The 19,446-nt window shown below is 33.5% G+C and overlaps 1 protein-coding gene across 2 annotated transcripts in view; it reads left to right on the plus strand.

Annotated features, from left to right (window-relative positions):
• DNAH12 (dynein axonemal heavy chain 12) overlaps positions 1-18,319 on the plus strand; it is a 69,652-nt gene extending 51,333 nt beyond the window's left edge. For both annotated transcript variants that reach the window (XM_054838769.1, XM_054838771.1), the window contains exons 55-74: positions 370-515; positions 1,921-2,135; positions 3,053-3,245; positions 4,089-4,281; positions 5,272-5,444; positions 5,954-6,094; positions 7,056-7,214; positions 8,155-8,299; positions 9,142-9,292; positions 9,613-9,866; positions 10,400-10,540; positions 11,358-11,495; positions 12,399-12,632; positions 13,061-13,246; positions 13,773-13,876; positions 14,725-14,929; positions 15,126-15,263; positions 15,716-15,807; positions 16,063-16,130; positions 17,244-18,319. In XM_054838769.1, the coding sequence (XP_054694744.1) occupies positions 370-515; positions 1,921-2,135; positions 3,053-3,245; positions 4,089-4,281; positions 5,272-5,444; positions 5,954-6,094; positions 7,056-7,214; positions 8,155-8,299; positions 9,142-9,292; positions 9,613-9,866; positions 10,400-10,540; positions 11,358-11,495; positions 12,399-12,632; positions 13,061-13,246; positions 13,773-13,876; positions 14,725-14,929; positions 15,126-15,263; positions 15,716-15,807; positions 16,063-16,130; positions 17,244-17,434 (3,267 nt within the window). In that variant the 3' untranslated portion in view covers positions 17,435-18,319. The remainder of the gene's footprint in view (positions 1-369; positions 516-1,920; positions 2,136-3,052; positions 3,246-4,088; positions 4,282-5,271; positions 5,445-5,953; positions 6,095-7,055; positions 7,215-8,154; positions 8,300-9,141; positions 9,293-9,612; positions 9,867-10,399; positions 10,541-11,357; positions 11,496-12,398; positions 12,633-13,060; positions 13,247-13,772; positions 13,877-14,724; positions 14,930-15,125; positions 15,264-15,715; positions 15,808-16,062; positions 16,131-17,243) is intronic.
• The last annotated feature ends 1,127 nt before the right edge of the window (positions 18,320-19,446 follow it).

The raw sequence follows: 19,446 nt of genomic DNA on the forward strand, positions 1-19,446 counted from the left end.
CAAGTCAGCACTGGATTACTGTATTGAGTTAGTGGATGATACAGTCCATTAGATGATTTCCAACTGTGTGTGTTTCTTAAGGTAATGCATTGTCATAACTATGTAACAACCACCCACCCCCACCCCCTACTTAGAATGTACAAAAAGCTGGACAAATCCTGTAAAATTTGGAGGGAGAGTAAATACTCAGTGGGGAAATACAGTTAGCTGTTAAAACTATGATTTTATTTTTCCCAGGATTTTTACTTGACCTGTTTCAAACTCTTAAAAGGAAATGCACATTGTCACTTTGGATTGGAGTGTCATTTAATAAAAGATGTAAAGAAACATGGAATAAAGGTAACTAGGCTTTTATTTTCTTTTTTTCAGGAGAAGAATATCCCTTGTTCTGAGAATTTCTCTTTGAGTAAGACTCTTGGTGACCCAATAAAAATAAGAGCCTGGAATATTGCTGGTTTGCCAACTGACATATTTTCTGTAGACAATGGGGTCATTGTTGACAATTCAAGACGTTGGTAGGTGATAAAAAGGTTTAATTTTCATAACCAAACAAGTTTTCATTTTTTTAAAAAAGCAAACTAAATAGCTAGAGATAATGTAGATTCTGTAGATACAATGTAATTGAAAGCAGGAGTAGAATCTTTATATCCAGCTCCTGTGAAGTTTGAGAGGTGTAACACTGTAGAGATTTGTGTATGTAGTTACTTGAAAGCTTTCCTTTCAGGACGTGCAATGCTCTTGGATAAAGTTGTTTTTTCTGTTTTCTGTTTTCTTGATTTTTTTGGTTGGTTTTGGTTTGGGGGTTTTTTTTGAGAGGGGGTGTTTGTTTTGTTTTTGGTTTTTTTTTTTTATTTTTTTAATATTGTACCTTGTTGTCCTATTACTGTATAATAAAGCATTTGTAAGAATTGGTTTTAGAACTGCACAGAAATCCTCATTCTTTACATGTTTAATGATAGGATCCAGGTTATGTAAATTGCAGGGTCCAGATACCACAATCCACTTCTGATTCTTACAGTTACAAGGCTATCAGATGACATTTTTGTGTTTTATAGATATTGATTGAGTGTGAAACCCCTATCTATATAAAGGATTCTTTAACAACTTTTTTTTTATTCCAACTGAAATTTTATTTCAAGGATGATATCTATTAAATCTATTAAATTTTGTGATAGCTGTCTGCAAATAATCTGCTCTCAGTAGAAATATAAGATTATACAACCTTCTGTTGATGTTCTTGTGATCTGTGTTCTCTTAAGAATTAGTCTTCATGATAGATTCACATTACATTCAGATTACAATGTGTAATTGCATTTTTAGAACGTTGCTTAGTTCTCTGAGGAGGTGTTTGATATCATCCTCTGCAGTTAGAGGAGGTGTTTGATATCATTCATGCCTGACTTATTAAAAAACATACGTATAGGTGAAATCAGAAAGCACAAAAGGGGGACACATCTATTGAACAAAATTAAAATATTGTCACCTTTCCCTGCCCCACTTACATTTCCAGTCTTATACTAGCTGATATACCAACATCTCAGATTTAAATTGTGACTGTTGATTTTATTTTTTTAAGTGAAAAAAGATATGAGAAACACCTCAAAATCTCTAAAAATAAATAAAGTCTAAATACTGAGAATTCCAGGGGAGAGGCAGAACAAGATTTTACAAGAATTCTGTATTCTGGCATATTTTGTGAAAAATGTTATGAATGTTTTTTGCAATGCTTAAAAGTGGCTTTGGTATTACTTTTCAAATTATGATAAAGCACCTATACATCCATTTTTCACTGATATTTTAAATAACGGAATCAAAATTGTATAACTTTTTCCTTGAGAGCCTAACACAGAACATTTTAAAATAGTTGAAAATTTTGAAAAATTCCTGCAAGGACTGAGAAAACTGTCTTGTATGTTCTAGGCCACTAATGATTGATCCTCAAGGTCAGGCAAATAAATGGATCAAGAATTTTGAGAAGGAAAACCGCCTGAATGTTATCAAGGTCAGTGACACAGATTATATGAGAACTGTGGAGAACTGCATTCAGTTTGGAACTCCTCTTCTGCTAGAAAATGTTGGAGAAGAACTAGACCCATCCCTTGAACCTCTGCTACTTAAACAGACTTTTAAACAAGGTACAGCAAAATTAATTTTGAACCCTGAAATAGATGTTAATGTTCATCTTATAGTCTATGGTACTGTCTGATGTTTTTCTTATTACTCTCTGGTTTACTGCTTTCTGTGGTAAGAGTAAAATAATTTCATAACAGCTTCAAGTTTTATTTTATTTTTTAATAAATATCATTCGTATATCACATGATGGTGGTTTTATGTGAAAGCCTTCACCATGTCACTATAGGAGACTAAATAAAGACTCTTGAAGATTATCAGTGAAATTAAGTTTTGCTTGTTCATTTTCATATGTTTTAGTCTAATACTGATATTTAGTATATTTTGCACAAATCAAGAAAAAGCTGTCAAGGCATTTTACTTAAGACACAATTTTCCTGTGTTTTTTTCTAAAACTTGCTAAGTAGCTGTGAATTTGGTTTTCAACTTTTATTTCTTTTCTTCCTGGAAAAAGACAGACAAATGCAGATAAACACAGTTATGTTTTCCTTCCTTCTTACATAGTTTATCTTTACAGGTTTTCATGTTCGTACTACTAAAAAAAAAGAGAAAAATCTCAAACACTTTTTTTTCTTCCTTTTTTTTTTGAGTTTCCTATTTCAGACAGGTAATTCAGGAAAGAATAGTAAGAATATCATATTTGAGAATAATTTCACAGCTCTCTGTTATCATCTCCTGTATTGTATATGCACATTGAAAGTACGGTAGTAATTGGATGGAATCCATTTCATCTGCTCAGAGTAAAATGTGGCCTCACTGAAGTCTGTGAAATTTTTCAGAAAATCATATTTATTTATTTATACATTTCAGGAAATTTGTCATTGACAAGAAATTTGCTTTTATTTAATCACAAAAGTAATTTTTTTCTGTAAGTAATTCAACTAGATAATGGTTTTCTTAACATTTCTCATCTTAAATTTAGGAGGCATGGAGTATATCAGGCTTGGTGAGACCATTATTGAATATTCCAGTGATTTCAAGTTTTTTATTACCACAAAACTGAGAAATCCGCATTATATGCCTGAACTTGCTACAAAAGTTTCATTACTCAATTTTATGATAACACCAGAGGGACTTGAAGACCAATTGCTAGGTATTGTCGTAGCGAAAGAGAGGTAAGTGTCTCTTTATGGCAAATAGCCATTTAAATTTTTTATGGTGTAATTCCAAGGAAATGAGAGGTGAATTTATTGTAAAGCAAAATGAATGGTGTAAATGTTGCCCAGTAACAGCTTTTAAAATAAAAGTTGTTTTTCTAGTTGTCATATCTAAAAAGTTTGTTAGGGAAAAAGATTGTCGTATTTATTGTGGGGTAAGTGTCCACAAGATAATTAAAATAGCAGATGTCAAATTATTGGTTTTTCATGGCAATTTTCTCCTGAAATATTCCTTGAATGTTAGAAAAATATGTAAATATTATTTGATGTTTAAATCATTATTGTGATTTTTGCAATTTGACTGAGCTGCCAGACAAGCATATAGAATTATGAGGATTTAGTTTTAATTTCCTATGAAATAAATGCGCAGTACCTCTGAAACTGATTATGGGTCTTATCTGAACCCTCACAGAGATAAGGAGTAGTAGTTTCTGGGCTGTGCAGAAATGTCTATGCAATTGGGCTAAATTCTCTTTGCTAAAAAAGCAGTAAGCTTATTCCACATATCACGTGGTATTTTTTCAGGCAGCAGAGATATAATGAAGGAAAACTAGGACATACTGACATGTGCAAAATGCTAAGATGTTAAAGTTTAGACCATCATTTCCAAATACTGAACTGAAGTTATGCAAAGAAATCTATACTCAGAATTATAAATGTATGCTGAACAGTAACGACCTCTTAAACTGAAGAGAACATTCACAAATACTTATTGTAGGAAGGAGGAGTCATCTTCATGGGCTTCAGTGGAAGATGAACATTGACTCTTTTTATTGTATGTGTTTGGTTTTTTTTCATTAGACCAGAATTAGAAGAGGAAAGAAATGCTCTCATCCTTCAATCTGCAGCCAACAAAAAGCATCTAAAAGAAATCGAGAAGAAAATTTTAGAAACCTTACATTCATCTGAAGGGAATATTCTGGAAGATGAGACTGCTATTGAGGTCTTGGATTCTGCTAAAATAATGGCTAATGAGATCACAAAAAAACAGCAGGTAAGGAGTGTGTATATGTGTTTTCCTTAACAATTCTTAAAAATTAAATGTTAAAATTTGCAGCTAGCAGAAGGAATGTGAATTAGATGCAAAGCACAAGGAGGAAATTCTTCTGTGCTTGTGAAATGTGAAGAGAAATAAAATTGGATCCATTCTTGAATCTTCACTGATGGTTTACTCAGTCTTCAATTAAAAATATTTTAAAGAATATGTATCTATCTGTAAGGACTGAGTGAAAAGTAACAAATTCTGAAGTTAAGATAACATGTTAAGATAAAGGAAAGAACTCATTTATTAAAACAACAGAAGTATTCAAGGAGACATTCATAATCTGGGTGACTAATATAGGTATGCAAGCCCAGATTCTTTTGTTATACCTAATGCATAAAATACCAGCTGAAGTCAATGAGAGCTAAATAGCATTGGTAAGAGAATAAAGTGGGGTTTTTTTAGTTACTATAGATGTAATAGAAATCCAATACTACTATTTTCTTTAAGCTGATGTTGACCTTCCTGTTATTTGTTATCAAATGTAATCTCAGAATATGTCTGATGGTCAAATTTTGAAAAAAGGTTTATATTCAAAGTATTGTTTTGTGTAAAGCTGATTTACAGTGGAATATCTAGAGCTTAAATACATAACCAGTCTGAAATTACCCATGCTTTTGAATATTGCAGAAATAAAGATTGATACTTTTGATGATAAATGATGCATCAAAACTCTTGTGCCTCCTTTGTCCTTTACTTTGACTGCTGCATCCTATAGTATTGGTAAATAGATCAGGCAGTACTACATTAGGGCAAGTACTCATTTTACCTAGTGTAGTTATCACCTACTGTGATTGTGCATTTTGGAACATAAAAGTTGTCTTACTTGGGCATTATAAAGTGCAGTATAGAAACATTTTAATAAAGTTATTAAGTAGTTATATTTTTTGTACAAAAGAGAATGTTGAAAGTTTTTCTTTATCAACTCCTGTTCATATTTAGATTGCAGAGAAAACGGAACTTAAAATAGCCGAATCTCGAGAAGGTTATCGACCCATTGCAAAGCATTCATCAGTGCTGTTCTTTAGTATCGCAGACTTGGCAAACATTGATCCCATGTACCAGTACTCCCTTAGTTGGTTTGTTAACCTCTTCATCAACTCTATTCACGATAGGTAAATACAATCTGTCTGGTGTAAAATCAAGTGTTTTCATTCTCTTCTTATGAACAGTTCCCTCCCTTTTGAAACTATTTACCTCTTATCCCTCATTAAATGCAGATTATTGAAACAAAATATGATTTGTTAATGATGTAAATGCTCTTTTTAGTTACTATTTGAGCATACAGTGAACTGTAAGCATGTGCTTTATTTAAGTATTTTTAACAATGTGACTTACAGAAATGCTCAAGTCTGATTCTGAACTGCACTCCGTTACGAACACTACGATTACCACCACCTAACTGACAAATTGATTTCAGCTCATTATTTTGCTTGGGACTTTTGAAACAGCTGTAAACCACCAAGTATAATTGAAATTTTTGGGAATTGGGCATCTAAGTCTATTGTGGAGAATGCGAGCCTAATATAATTCCTCTGCAGCTCTAAATAGATTTAGATTTATTAACTGATTTGCATAAGTTATTCAATTTGAAGTCTCAGTTTCTCACTTTTTTTCTTTTTAGTAACAAATCCAAAATTTTGGAGAAGCGACTTCGATATCTAAATGACCACTTTACATACAACTTGTATTGCAATGTGTGTCGTTCACTGTTTGAAAAGGACAAGCTGCTCTTCTCATTTTTGCTATGTTGTAATCTTCTCATGTAAGCTCATTTTTGTGAAGTCTCTTAATAACAGAAACTAATTATTTTCTTGTAAAGGAAAAAAGTATTGATGAGATAACATGTTCTGCTGCATATTGATAATATAGCCTTTGGAGTAAGATCATGAATGTTTGGGGTTTCCTAATATTAATACTTGCAAGTCAAAGAATATGTGAGTGCATATGTCAATACTACATACAGCCTTTGGACATGTTATGAAAATAATGTTCCTATGCTTATTAAAATCAATGGTTTTGTCAATGATGCATCTTTGACTCCCTTTAAAGGACCTAGGTAGTGCTGCATAGCATCCTATGTCAAGAATGATTGTTGCTATTTAAGAAATTGTTTTAGAAAGAAATCTAAGACAGTAATGTGCCATCCCAGCAACTTCTAGGCTTTTCCTTGTTTGTCATTTTCTCTCTTCTTTCTTTTATCCTTTTGTGTACATCATGACATCTCAGTTGCAAACTTCTCTCTCCCATCGACTTTTTAGTTTCGTCTTCCTGGTTTTTTGTGATTTTGTGTCAATACATTGTGAAAAGAAAGATAAGTTCAGAATTGCACGATCACAACCATAATGTGCATACTTAATTAATTACAATGTGTACACATCTGTATATAGACCAATCTTCCTAGGCCAATTTGTAAGGCTACTGTATTCCCAGAACCCATTCTTTTCTCTAAAGCCTTTAAAAATCAGGAATAATTGCACTTTTAAAAAACAAATAAACAGATATGTACCATTTACCTCTTGAAACCCTTACTGTAGTCTTAATCAGTCATTTTAACCACACAGTTTTTTAACTATATAGAATACTGAGATCTGATCTCAGCTGTTACTGCAGTAGAAGTATTGCTAAATGGCAATGAAGTATAATTAATTTTAAACAACTCTATATTATGTAAAATTGCATCTCAATAACTGAATATTATCCATCTTTTTTTTTTTTTAATATAGGGCTAAAAATGAAATAGAACATCAAGAGTTTATGTTCTTACTAACTGGGGGTGTAGGTCTCAAAAATAAGTACAAGAATCCGGATCCATCTTGGCTACCAGATAAGAGCTGGGATGAATTATGTCATGCAAGTGAAATCCCAGCTTTGAAAGGACTGAGGTACAGTAATGTTGATGTAAATTAGCCTTAATTGGTTTTGACCAAAGCATGGGTAACATGCTGAAAGAAATGTTTCCTATACGTTTTCCAAACCAGTGCCAGAATGCCAACATTGTAAAACCAGCCCCTTGTTTCATCATTAGGTTTGCTTTACTTAAATAAGTCAAACAGTCAGTTGGCTAATTATCATATTATTTAATTAAACTATTTTCCTATATTATTTGAGGCATTCCCTAAAGAAACTTCTCTTTTGGTATGTCTCCAAAGTAGACAAACCATGTTTCAAGGGTAAAATCTAATCTGAAATCAGGAGAATTTCACCCTGGATTGAAATAGAATTTAACCTAAATTCTGAAGCCAGCGTAGCTTTATATAAATAGCTGACAGAGCCCAAATATTTGGAGGATTTGGATCTGACTGTGGAAACACTGCTCTGTTGGAAGAAGTTGTTTGGGGCTGTTTGTGTTTCTCCCCCTTTGGAGTTTTAGTAGCAACGTGGAGGATGATCCAGCCTTTAAATAGTCTGAGAGTTGTTCCATTGCAGAGGACGTACTCTGCATGTTGTGTGAAGGAAAAAAAAAAAATCTTTTTCCCTGATTGAATTTCCTGGTAATTATCTTTGGTTAAAAAGTGGAGTTTTCTTGAAATACGAGAGGCAGAAAATTGACCCAGACCTATGAAGGTCCAAGCAGTGCTGGCTGGAGGAATAAGCAGAATTCATTGCCAACTTGGAACCTTTCATGTGGAGTCTTGTATGTCTGCAGTAGCATGGTGGGAAAAGTTTTTTCACTGTTCAGCATGGAGAAGCTCAGCTGTAGGATTATTTGCTGATGTAGATGTAGAATGGATTGTATCACAATGCAATGTAATTGGCTTTTGATAAACATAAAAAACGAGACTCCAGGTAATTACAGTAATTGTAAGTGCTTTTTTTCTCTAGGAGTCACATCTCTGAAAATGTAGGTGAATGGCAAAAAATTTATGACAGCAAAGAGCCACAAACCTTTCCATTACCAGAACAATTGAATAATACATTAAATGAATTACAAAAGATGATAATTCTTCGGTGCTTAAGACCAGACAAGGTAAAATGATCTGTTATCAAGTGTTTGTTCCATGTCTTGTACCATACTTTGCACTGGTTGTTAAAATAACTAATCTGTTCTTCATTACATTTTATTAAGAAAGTAAGTGCTGTTCTTATTTTTCAATTGAGCAATACAAACTCCACAAGCATCAGCTGAGATCTTTTGTCTGACGTGATTTAATGCATCTTTCAGAGTATACTCATTCTTCTAGTTTTCTTCAAGTGCTTGTTCATGTTTAGTCTGTTATACACTCAAGAGCAGGATATACCCACCTGAACAAATGCAGAGAGTATCCAGTACCATGTGCTTGCATACAAAGGGTTCCGAGGCAAAGAGAGATCAAATGTGTTTATTTGAACAGCTAAGGTGACCTTTTAAAACATTCTGCTTTTGGTGCACTGAGCAAATTGTATTGTATTGTGCGTACGTTAGGAACAACGGATGTTTGTATTTCAAGTACATATTGCAATTGCTTCTTAGAATTAATTAAAAATAATTGCGTTAATATTTCCTAAGGGGGAATGTGTTGGTCGTCTACATTAGGTAAAGTCTGAATTAAAGTCTAAATGTAATTTAATATTGTTTATATAATGTATGTTATTTTTTATTTTCTAAAAGCATTATTATTCATCTTGTAAGGGGGGGTAAAAAGGGAAGGTGTCAACAAGAGGTGAAACCTTTACTTCTGAAGCATTCTGCAAGGCTGGTCTCAAATCCACACAAGGCAGAGGTGTCTGTAGGCTCAGGAATTTAATTTCTATATGGTATATAAAAGATACTGTCAAATAAGCAGTTATGTTTAATTTATGTTAATGGTTTGTATTTACTTTTTTTACCAGATTGGTCCAGCTATAACAACATTTGTAACTGATAAGCTGGGGAAGAAATTTGTAGAGCCACCACCTTTTGATCTAACAAAAAGTTACTTAGATTCAAATTCTACAATCCCTTTAATATTTGTGCTATCTCCAGGAGCAGATCCCATGTCTAGTAAGTATACACAGAAAGAGAAAACAAAAGCATAGTCCAGCTTTTCAGGGACCTGAATTTCCCCTTCAATACATAATGAGGATTGTTTTGCACTTTGTGCAAGTAGATTTGAGTGCATCATGTCACACTGGTAAAATTCTGTCTTCTCTAAAAATGGGAATGGCATTTTAAACTGAGTAAATTTTACACTCTACATCAAAGCTATAACATCTTATTGTATGTACATTTTAACAAAATAGTAATGAACATTTTATTTTTTTTTTCCTGACATAACTTCTTTTTAATGAAGAAATGCTAAAATCTTATGTGTTCTGTTCAAGGCCTCCTGAAATTTGCACAAGACAGAGGGATGGTTGGAAATAAGTTTCAGTCCATCTCATTAGGACAAGGACAAGGACCTATAGCTATGAAAATGATTCAAAATGGAATGGAAGAAGGAACCTGGGTTTGTTTGCAAAATTGTCACTTAGCTGTCTCCTGGATGCCGATGCTGGAGAAAATATGTGAAGAGTTTAACAGTGAAAAATGTCATGCAGTCTTCAGACTTTGGCTTACTAGTTACCCTTCACCAAAGGTACATGCATTGCCAAACATTCTGTAATTTGGGAAAGGAAAAGTTGATGACGTTTTTAAGAAATATTCACATCCCTGAATGAGCTGATAATACAAAACTTCTCTCAAATACAATGAGGCTGTTGAATAGATAATTTAATCAAGAAAGAACATTTAAAAATAATTATAAACATAGTAATATCAAGCTTCCTTTACAATATTTTGATATTGTGATGTGTGATATTTTGTGTACTACTGAATGGAACTGCATTCTGCCAGCATATAATTAAGAAGTTCTTTGCTGTCACCGAGATTAATTTTGCATTTTATTTATAAGCTGTTGAATGCTAAGAAAACATTTTAAAATATAAGATTGTTGTTTACAGCAAGGTCTTACTTTCTTGAATGCCTTTGACAATTTTTTAAAATGTTTAAAATTTATTTTCTTACAGATAATTTTTCATATAACAAACACAGAGTAATAATATATTATTATAACAATATAGCATCTGTTCCACACTTTCTGAATGCAGTTTTACTATTTTTTATTTCTAGTTTCCAGTAACCATTCTGCAGAATGGAGTGAAGATGACAAATGAACCTCCTACTGGTCTCCGATTAAACCTACTGCAGTCATTTCTTTCTGATCCTATTTCTGATCCTGCATTCTTCTCTGGATGCCCTGAAAAAGAGCTGGTAATGTGCCTATCTCTTGACAGTTTTATTCTTTCTTTTTTTTTTTTTTTTTTTAATCCACAGATATACTGATTTCTGTCCAGTGAATATTATAAGCTAAAACTGTTACTATGGTTGTGAGTTTAGTTTTTGCAATGATAAAAATTATTAGTTGAGAATTACTCTGCCTGGTAATTTCACATGGCAATATTTAAAATGGTTTCTTAAGTTTTATTAAATTACATATGTATTACACAATGCACACAAACTCTGAACATTCAGTAGCAGGGCATACCTATCATTATTGAGATGGTGGTAAGTGCTGAGAAGATCTTTTCTTGCTACCAGGGACGAGTACTGCAGTGCCCATATGTCTTACTGATAGGTGCTGAACCACTTAGGTAATCATTATCTGTGAAGGAAGTGAAAAAACAGTGGGATTACTCAGAGATATGGTAATCAATATACATAGATATAAGTGGATACATCTAAGGACTTATATTAAACAATACATCCGTAATTTATGTTTGTCTCATGAGCCTTAAAAATAAATATCTGGTGCTATTTGAATTCTTATGATGTCAGCTGCCCTTTACATGGAAGAAGAGAAAAATCAAGTGTAATGGTACTTGAGGAACTAACTAAATGTGCTTGCATATGTGGCAACCATGTGCGTATTTGTTCCCAAGTCAAATAACCACAGCATGCTTAATAGTTGCCTGTATTTGTACCCTAGTTGGAGAGTGGTAAGCAAATGAAGTGTTCTCTGTACAAGTTGCAGACTAGCATGAGCGTATAGGCTAGTTAATAATACTTTTGGGATTTGTTTTTCTCAAAGGTGTGGGAGAAACTGCTCTTTGGAGTTTGTTTTTTCCATGCTCTTGTTCAAGAGAGAAGAAAATTTGGGCCTCTTGGCTGGAATATACCCTATGGATTTGATGAATCAGACTTGCGGATCAGTATCAGACAGCTGCAGGTAAAATTATCTATTGCTGCCTTTAACTCTGATCTTGTGAAGCATAGCTGATAGTCAAAAGAGCAATACACTTGTTACATCAAATCTCATAGATTTTCATGACTTCAGCTACAAAGGCAAAGAATGTCAATTGTATTATAGTATTTTCAACATTGCAAATGAAATAAAATTAAAAATTGATCTTCTTGAGATTTAGATTCATACAGACATATGGAATATAATGAGTGTACATGAGTATAATAAGAGTTAAAAATGTCATATATGAGAGCTCGCTGTGCTTTAAGTAACACCATGCCAGTGACAGTCACTGTTTTTTGTGGTAAGGAGGAGGAATTATTTTAAATTTTTTTTTACATATATACTCTTAGTTAAACAGAGCCTCAGACTATTCTCCTTCCCCAAAATGAAATGCTGAACACTACTTGACCTTGAGTCTCCTGCAGGCCCTGTTTGGAAAAGTCAGGAGAGCTAAAACTGTGGATTACAGAAGTTGAGGCTGAATAGTTGGAAAAATAATCAAGAACTTAATGAAAGAGATCAGAAGGTTCTGAATATTTGAAGAAAAATTATGTGAAATGCACATTTCTTTATGACACAGAAAAGTGTCCATCTAGAAAGTTTGGACTGGAGAAACTATGCACTTGTAAATAATTCAAGAATGACTTGGATGACTTACTAATTTAGATATTCATAAGAGGCTTTTCCTACTAACTTCTCTTTATTTTAAATGGTAATTTTTACCTGAAAAAAGATTTTAGAATTTGAATTTCCATCCCTTCAAGACAAAACTCCATAAACTGCAGTTTTGAATGCACTATAGCTTCCAACCTTTTAGTCTGTAGGTCACACTGTTGTTATGCAGATATTTCAAGTCTCTAGAATTACTCACGTCTTCTGTTTCAGTTATTCATAAATGAATATAGCCATGTTCCTTTTGAAGCTGTATCTTACCTAACTGGTGAGTGCAACTATGGAGGTCGAGTGACAGATGACTGGGACAGACGTTTACTGCTGACAATGCTGGATGACTTCTATAATCCAGATATAATTGAAAATCCTCGTTACACTTTTTCTCCCAGTGGCAACTATTATGCTCCACCAAAAGGCACATATGAGGACTACATTGAGTTTATTAAGGTAAAAAGTATCAACAAGATTTTGAACTGTTATAATGATGATGCGCTGAGAAAGCAATCCTTAAATGCTTCTCTGTGTTAAAAAGGTAGTTTTGCAGCACATTAAACTGTGTGCTTGGCTTCTTGCCTAACATCCTTGTATGATCCTTGCCATGATCTAGAATGTTCCTGAGATGGAGAGGAAATCTGTAAGTAGATAGGAGGACCTAGCATAGATAATCAAGAGTTCCTTGGAAATGGCTTTCTGTAAGTGAGGTGATGGCTCTATCACCAGTAATACTGTCTTGCAAATACCTACCACTGAGGTCCTTACCTACCTTCAATTGAAGTCAGTAGTAGTTTTTCACTTGCTTCTTAAAGTAGCCTTGGATCTGATTCCTAGCATGCTGTTTTATCTCATGCAGATGTTTATTGTTTATTTTGTTCTAGACTCTTCCCTTTAGTCAGCACCCAGAGGTATTTGGTTTGCATGAAAATGTGGATATTTCAAAAGATCTTCAGCAAACTAAGATCCTCTTTGAAACTCTGCTTTTAACACAAGGAGGAGGCACTCAGGGACCTTCTGGAGGTGGTGACTGCACTCTTTATGAAATTGCAGATGATATTCTCAGCAAGGTATTGCATTATACCAATGACTCCAACGTATCTTTTTACAAAGCAGAAATTCTTTAACTAGAATCTTCAGTGTCAAATTGATTTCCTCTTGGAGGAAAAACCTCCTGGGAGGAACTTCGTACAATATGAAAGTAAGAACTTGTGTGACTGTAACAGACTACGGCTATATTTTGGCTGAAAGAAGTTTTATTAAATAGGTAGGAGATAGGAGGCAGAGAGAGAAAATGGAGCAAGCACAACTCTTGGAAGTTGATTAATTCATGTGGACAAGTTTAAAATTAATAAAATTGAAATGTACTCATAACTTTTCATGGTATGAAAAATTCTAGGTGTTTTTTAAAAGATAAACATTACTTAAAAAAACCCATAATTTTTATTTGGATTAAACTACTAAATATTGTATTGATAAGATACTTGTCAGAAAGTTTAATATTATCTATTACTCTGCAGTTTTTCACAACTGCATGCTTTTAATGCAATACATAATGATATATGGAATGATTTCCAAATGTGTTGTCATTTACAGCTTCCAAATGATTTTGACATTGAAGGTTGCCTAAGTAAATATCCTGTGAGATATGAAGAAAGTATGAACACTGTGTTGGTGCAAGAAATGGAAAGATTTAACAAGTAAGACTGTTATATTTTATTAAATGTAACCAAAATAATTCTATTTGGAGAAAAAGTTTTCCTGCGAATCATACACTGTAAAGCCTATGTTGTGTGAAATATTTAGTTTGTTCCCTTCTAAATTGTCTGCAGTGATATCTGCAGTCCAAGCACCATTACTCCTTGTGGAAAGTCAGAATGTAAGACAGATGTCAGGAAAAATGATCTGGTAGCAAAATGAACTGAAAGAGAAAAATACATGATAGAAGAAGGGAGTCTGAGGAGGCACTTGGAAAAGAGAATGTGAACAATATTTTTATGATTTTTTTTAACTTCACTTTCTCTTTCACCATCTTTATCTTTGATTATATTTTATTTTATTCATATTTCTGACCTGTAGGGTAAAGGGGTTAGAAACTTTAATACATGCACAGTTGTAGTTTATGAAACCTTTTTCTTGATGGAAATGTTTCTGCTTTTTCTTTATTGTCTCTCTGGCCTTCAATCTCCAAGTTTTCCTTTGTTGCAAACCCTACCCACCTCTTCTTTTGTAATCTAAATTTTTTTCCTTCATCTAGTATATGGTGTATACATTTGGAGTTCCAAATTTATCCTTTTACCAAACAATGCAGAGTATATCAGAGATAACAAAATAATTTATTAAACTGTTCCTAGTCTTAAATAAATCAGCACAAATGCACAAATTCATGACTTTACAGATGTGGCTGATTAGGCAGTTACATAGCAGCTAGACAAGTTCTATAGATAGCTCCATAATCCAGGTGTTTTTTCTTTTTTTTCCAGTGAGGATGTCGTGTTTTACAAATCATGCAAAACGTGTGAAAATTTTGTTTTATTTTTAATTCTAGTTTAATTCGAACTATTCGTATTACTCTAATTAACCTGAAGAAAGCCATTAAAGGACTTGTTGTTATGGATGCTGAACTGGAGGCTCTGTGTGGCAGTCTGCTTATTGGAAAAGTTCCTGAGAATTGGGCAAAACGTTCATACCCAAGTCTAAAACCATTAGGGAGCTATATTCTAGATTTTCTAGAAAGGCTGAAATTTTTACAGGTAACGTACAAGAGGTGGTACTACCAATTGTTTAATCTACTTTTTCATATAATTTGTCCTTTATGTTAAAGGAGTATTGAGGAAGGAGTGGTAGACTTCACTTAGATTTTTCTGAGTACAGTTATGTAGAAAATGGTCAAACAATATGGGATTTGTCTCTTTCTGATTATTGAATGTGTCATTTTCCTCTTTCCAGGATTGGTATGAATTAGGGAAGCCCACGGTTTTTTGGCTGTCAGGATTCTATTTTACTCAAGCTTTCTTAACTGGAGCTATGCAAAACTATGCTAGGAAGCACAGGATCCCTATTGACCTTCTGGGATATGAATTTCAGGTAGAGATAAATTATAAATGCATATTTTATTAATCTGAGTCCTGATGTTGCGGTGAGGTATAGTAACTAAATCCTGACTGGAAGGGTCATTTTGCAACTAACTCACTGCAATTGGAAGACATACTTTTAATTCTTTGGTAAAATAGGCATGTTAAATAACATCCATAAAAGAGGTTTATTAAAAGTAGTTCTATCATTGTACCTGGACTTCCACTCAAGAAAACAGCCTAGTCTGTGTGATTAAAGCCTTATTTCATAACCTACAATAAAGGTAATTAACAAACCCACAGAAATGTGCTATCTTTATAGTTTTTTATAACAGTAGTACTGAAAGGAAGGTACTACTATATTATTTTCATTTTGGATTGATCTGAAAATTGGCTATTGGCATAATATCTGAAAAAGCAAACAGTTATGAAAGTTTAATAATATGGAACACTTATTTCTTGTAGGTTATTCCTCAGGATACTGCTGATACTGCACCAGAAGATGGTGTTTATATCCGTGGATTATTTTTAGATGGAGCTCGCTGGGACAGGAACAAGTCAGTAACAAAGTGGTTTACTATGGTTCTGAAAAGCTTTCTTTAGGTGCTCAAACAAGATTTGTTTAAATATTTTAAGTGATACTTTTCACATTATTTAAATAACACACCAAATGAAAATACTCTTTCATGCATGGAAAATGAGGAATTAAAAAGAAAGACAAACTCAAGCAAGCAACAACCCAAAAACACAAGCCAAAACCCTCTTTGGTTTAACACCGAGCCACAAATAATTACTTTGTTTTCTCTCACCAGGGGAATGTTAGCTGAGCAGTATCCCAAATTGCTCTTTGATATGATGCCAATCATTTGGATAAAGCCAAGTGAGTATAATTTCTGTGAAGTGTGAGCTATTCAACAAGAAACTGCAACAGTGAATTTCTTTTTTACAGAAGATCAATGCTCCTGCCCTCATGAAAGTACGCAAATTTGCATCTGACCTGTGACTTTTACATTAAAAATTGAGCCTGCTAGCTTGACTCAGTCTCATCTCATCTGAGCAATAGGCCTGTCTCTCTCCCCACAGATGTTTATAATTATGGATTAGACAAAAGGACTAGTTAAATGAATTTTTTAATAAATATGTTTAGGTGCCGCCCAATCTGTTTTTCAACCAAAAGATAATTTGAGTAGGAAAGCACATGGTGTTGGAAGTCCTGGCTCTGCTCAAGTTGAGGAGAACTTTTAATTGACTTAGACTCAGTGTTTTACCTCACATGATTTAGCAAGGTTTGCTCAGGTTATTTTTACCTGCTATGTTAGTTGTCTGCACACTAGTAATACATTTTCCAGAACTCTTGTTGTCTTTGATCAGGAGCAGTAAACCTCTGTTTTTGTTTATTGACTTAAGCAGGACTTTCTACTGCAACTGTTGCAACTTAGATGTTATTAGCCTACAGGCAGTCTTAGAGAGTTTCCACTTTTTCTGCCTATATTAGTCTTGAGGTTGGATGAATCTGTACAGATATGCATGATTTTAGACCTTGCACAAGTTGCATGTAAGCAGTCTAGGCATACGAAGAGTTCCTGCAGACTTGTGTCCTTGGATCTCAGGTGACTCAAATTGCAGTTAGGTTCTGTGGCTGCTGGGCCAGAATTCTTGTGGAACTGTTAAAAACTCATGTATGATCTATGCTTTAACTATGTTACAATTCAGATTTTAATGTGTCTTTGAATGATTACAAAGCTGGTAGAATCACAGAAAGGCATCGAGTCCTGAAAACAAATTGTAATTAAAATAGTTGGGTTTAAAACCGAAACAAGCTGCACAAGAAAACACACAAAAAAGACAGGTAATTTTATTATGTTACACAACAATTTTGTATTTTTATTTAGCTTTAAGGATGTTACTTTAAATACTTAATATTTGTATGTAGATTGTTTCTATCAATAGATCTGCTGAAAGTAATATATTATTTTGATATTATTTTTTTAAGCTGCAAAATCAGACATAAAGAAATCGAATGCATATGTTTGTCCACTCTACAAGACAAGTGAGCGTAAAGGAATCTTATCTACTACTGGACATTCTACTAACTTTGTCATCGCTTTGATGCTTAACACGGATAAACCAGTCCAACACTGGATCAAGCGAGGTGTTGCGTTGCTCTGCCAGCTGGATGACTAACATTGGACAGTTCATATACAGCCTTCTCAAGATCCCGTTCTTTTGTGGGCTTACAGAGGAAGTGGAACATACTGTGTAAAAGAAACATCTAGACTTTTTTATTTTAAAATAGGGCATGCAAATATTTTCTGATCCTCAATATTTTGTCTTAAGTATGTGTTAATACTAGCATCTTTACAATCTCTAAAAGGTAATATTAATATGTAAACATCAATTTTATGCATTACTTGAATATCACAAAATATATCTTAATGGAAAATGAAAATAGTCTGCACTTTCTGAGAGTAACATTAGAGTTAATGAAGCATTAAGAGTACTGAAAGCTAGTACGTAGTAAGTTTTGGAATTTCAGTCTGGATTTATATATAGCCTATGTTCTGTCATAGCAACAGCAAAGATTACAGTATGAGAAATTGTTTAACTGTCTATAGTAGGTACTTCTGATGCCGTCCTTCCTCAGCAAATTCATCTTTTCAGAATTTAATTCAGATATTCTGATTTCTGTAAGGGGCTTTTTCCCAAATAGTTTCTGTGAAGAATAAATGATAAAACTCCCTTATGACCACCTGCCATAAAATGTTATGTTTCCCTATTGCTCCAGAGAGGCAGCCCAGTTTCAATTCCTTCACTGATTCAGCACTTTTGTTTTCTTTAAAAAAAAAAAAAAATTACTCAAGCATTCTTCCTAGATCTCCTCTAGCAAAGAACTATTTCTGCCTTGCATTCAGACACCACCATTATCATTTCTTTGTAAGGATCCCTCCGTAAAATACAGTAGGAGTAAATTAAGCACATGAAGGTCTCCCTCCATCCTACAGTCACTATTGTAACTAGGCACCTGTGTCCTTCATTTCCCCAGTTATTGTGTGTTACACCAGCATAAGTTTTTGGCATAGATCTGTCTTTCTGAAACTGTGCTTTTCCCTTTAAAGACTCTATATGGGGGGGTTTTTTGTTTACTTTTCTATTTATATTAATATATGAATTGTGATTAGGCAATCAGAAACACATAGTAATTTGTAATAAGAGTCCTTGCTTGATTTTATCTGCTTGTTATGTTTACTTTATTGGTTTTAATTTTTCTTGTTACGCTGTCTTACTCTTTTAAGTAAGCTCCTAACAGTATCTTCAGTTTACTCTCTTAGGAAAGCACTAAAGAATTTTCTTTCTGTAATGTAATAGTTACTACTTACAGTTCTCAAATTCTCATTCCAAAAACTTTTAACAAGAGTATTTTTACAAAGAAACTGGACTTTTAATTCCTTCCTTTGCTGACACCATTTGTCAGGTCAGATTATTAAACATAACTAACCTATACGAAAGAAACGTGGAGAAAGTCCCAGAGTATCTTATGATCGGGTATTTATAGTGAGCTATTAATGGACATAGGCTCTACTGAGATCATTTTCAATCCTGAAAATATCACTTTCAACATAATAATCACTGCTTCAAGGTATGAGGTCTTCCCTCTTTCAGAAGGTGAGGAAAAACTGTATTTCATTTTCATAGAAAAATTAGTAGTCTTTTTACAAAAAAGAAATAGTCTACATTTAAAATGTTTATATACTCATGGTACTATGGGTATAATCGAGTACTAACAGTTACTTGTCTATTTTGTTAATATATTTCTCTTTTTTGCTATATGTGCAATTACAGAGCAAGGCCTTGCAATCAGACATTAGGTGGATCAGGTAACAAATTAAATGATGCAGGTTTGCTATGAATTCCTGCTGCTCAACTTTAAGATGTTTCTAGAATTATTCCAAACTATGTAAGTGGCATGTTGACAACTTTCTTCATTTTGCTGTGCTCATTCACTTACTTGCTTTCAGTTTTACTTATTCATTTTATTTTACTTTGTGCTGTATTTTTGGTTGGTTTTTTTCTTGAAAGACAGAAGTGGAAGTTTTGATAAGGTAAAACAGATGAGAGGTTTGACCCTACAGAACATCTGTGACTTTAATCTATAATAGCATGTAGCTGAATATATAAAACAACAGTGTCACTGCTTA

The sequence above is a fragment of the Grus americana genome, chromosome 11 (genome assembly GCF_028858705.1).
Source record: "Grus americana isolate bGruAme1 chromosome 11, bGruAme1.mat, whole genome shotgun sequence".
NCBI lineage: Eukaryota > Metazoa > Chordata > Aves > Gruiformes > Gruidae > Grus > Grus americana.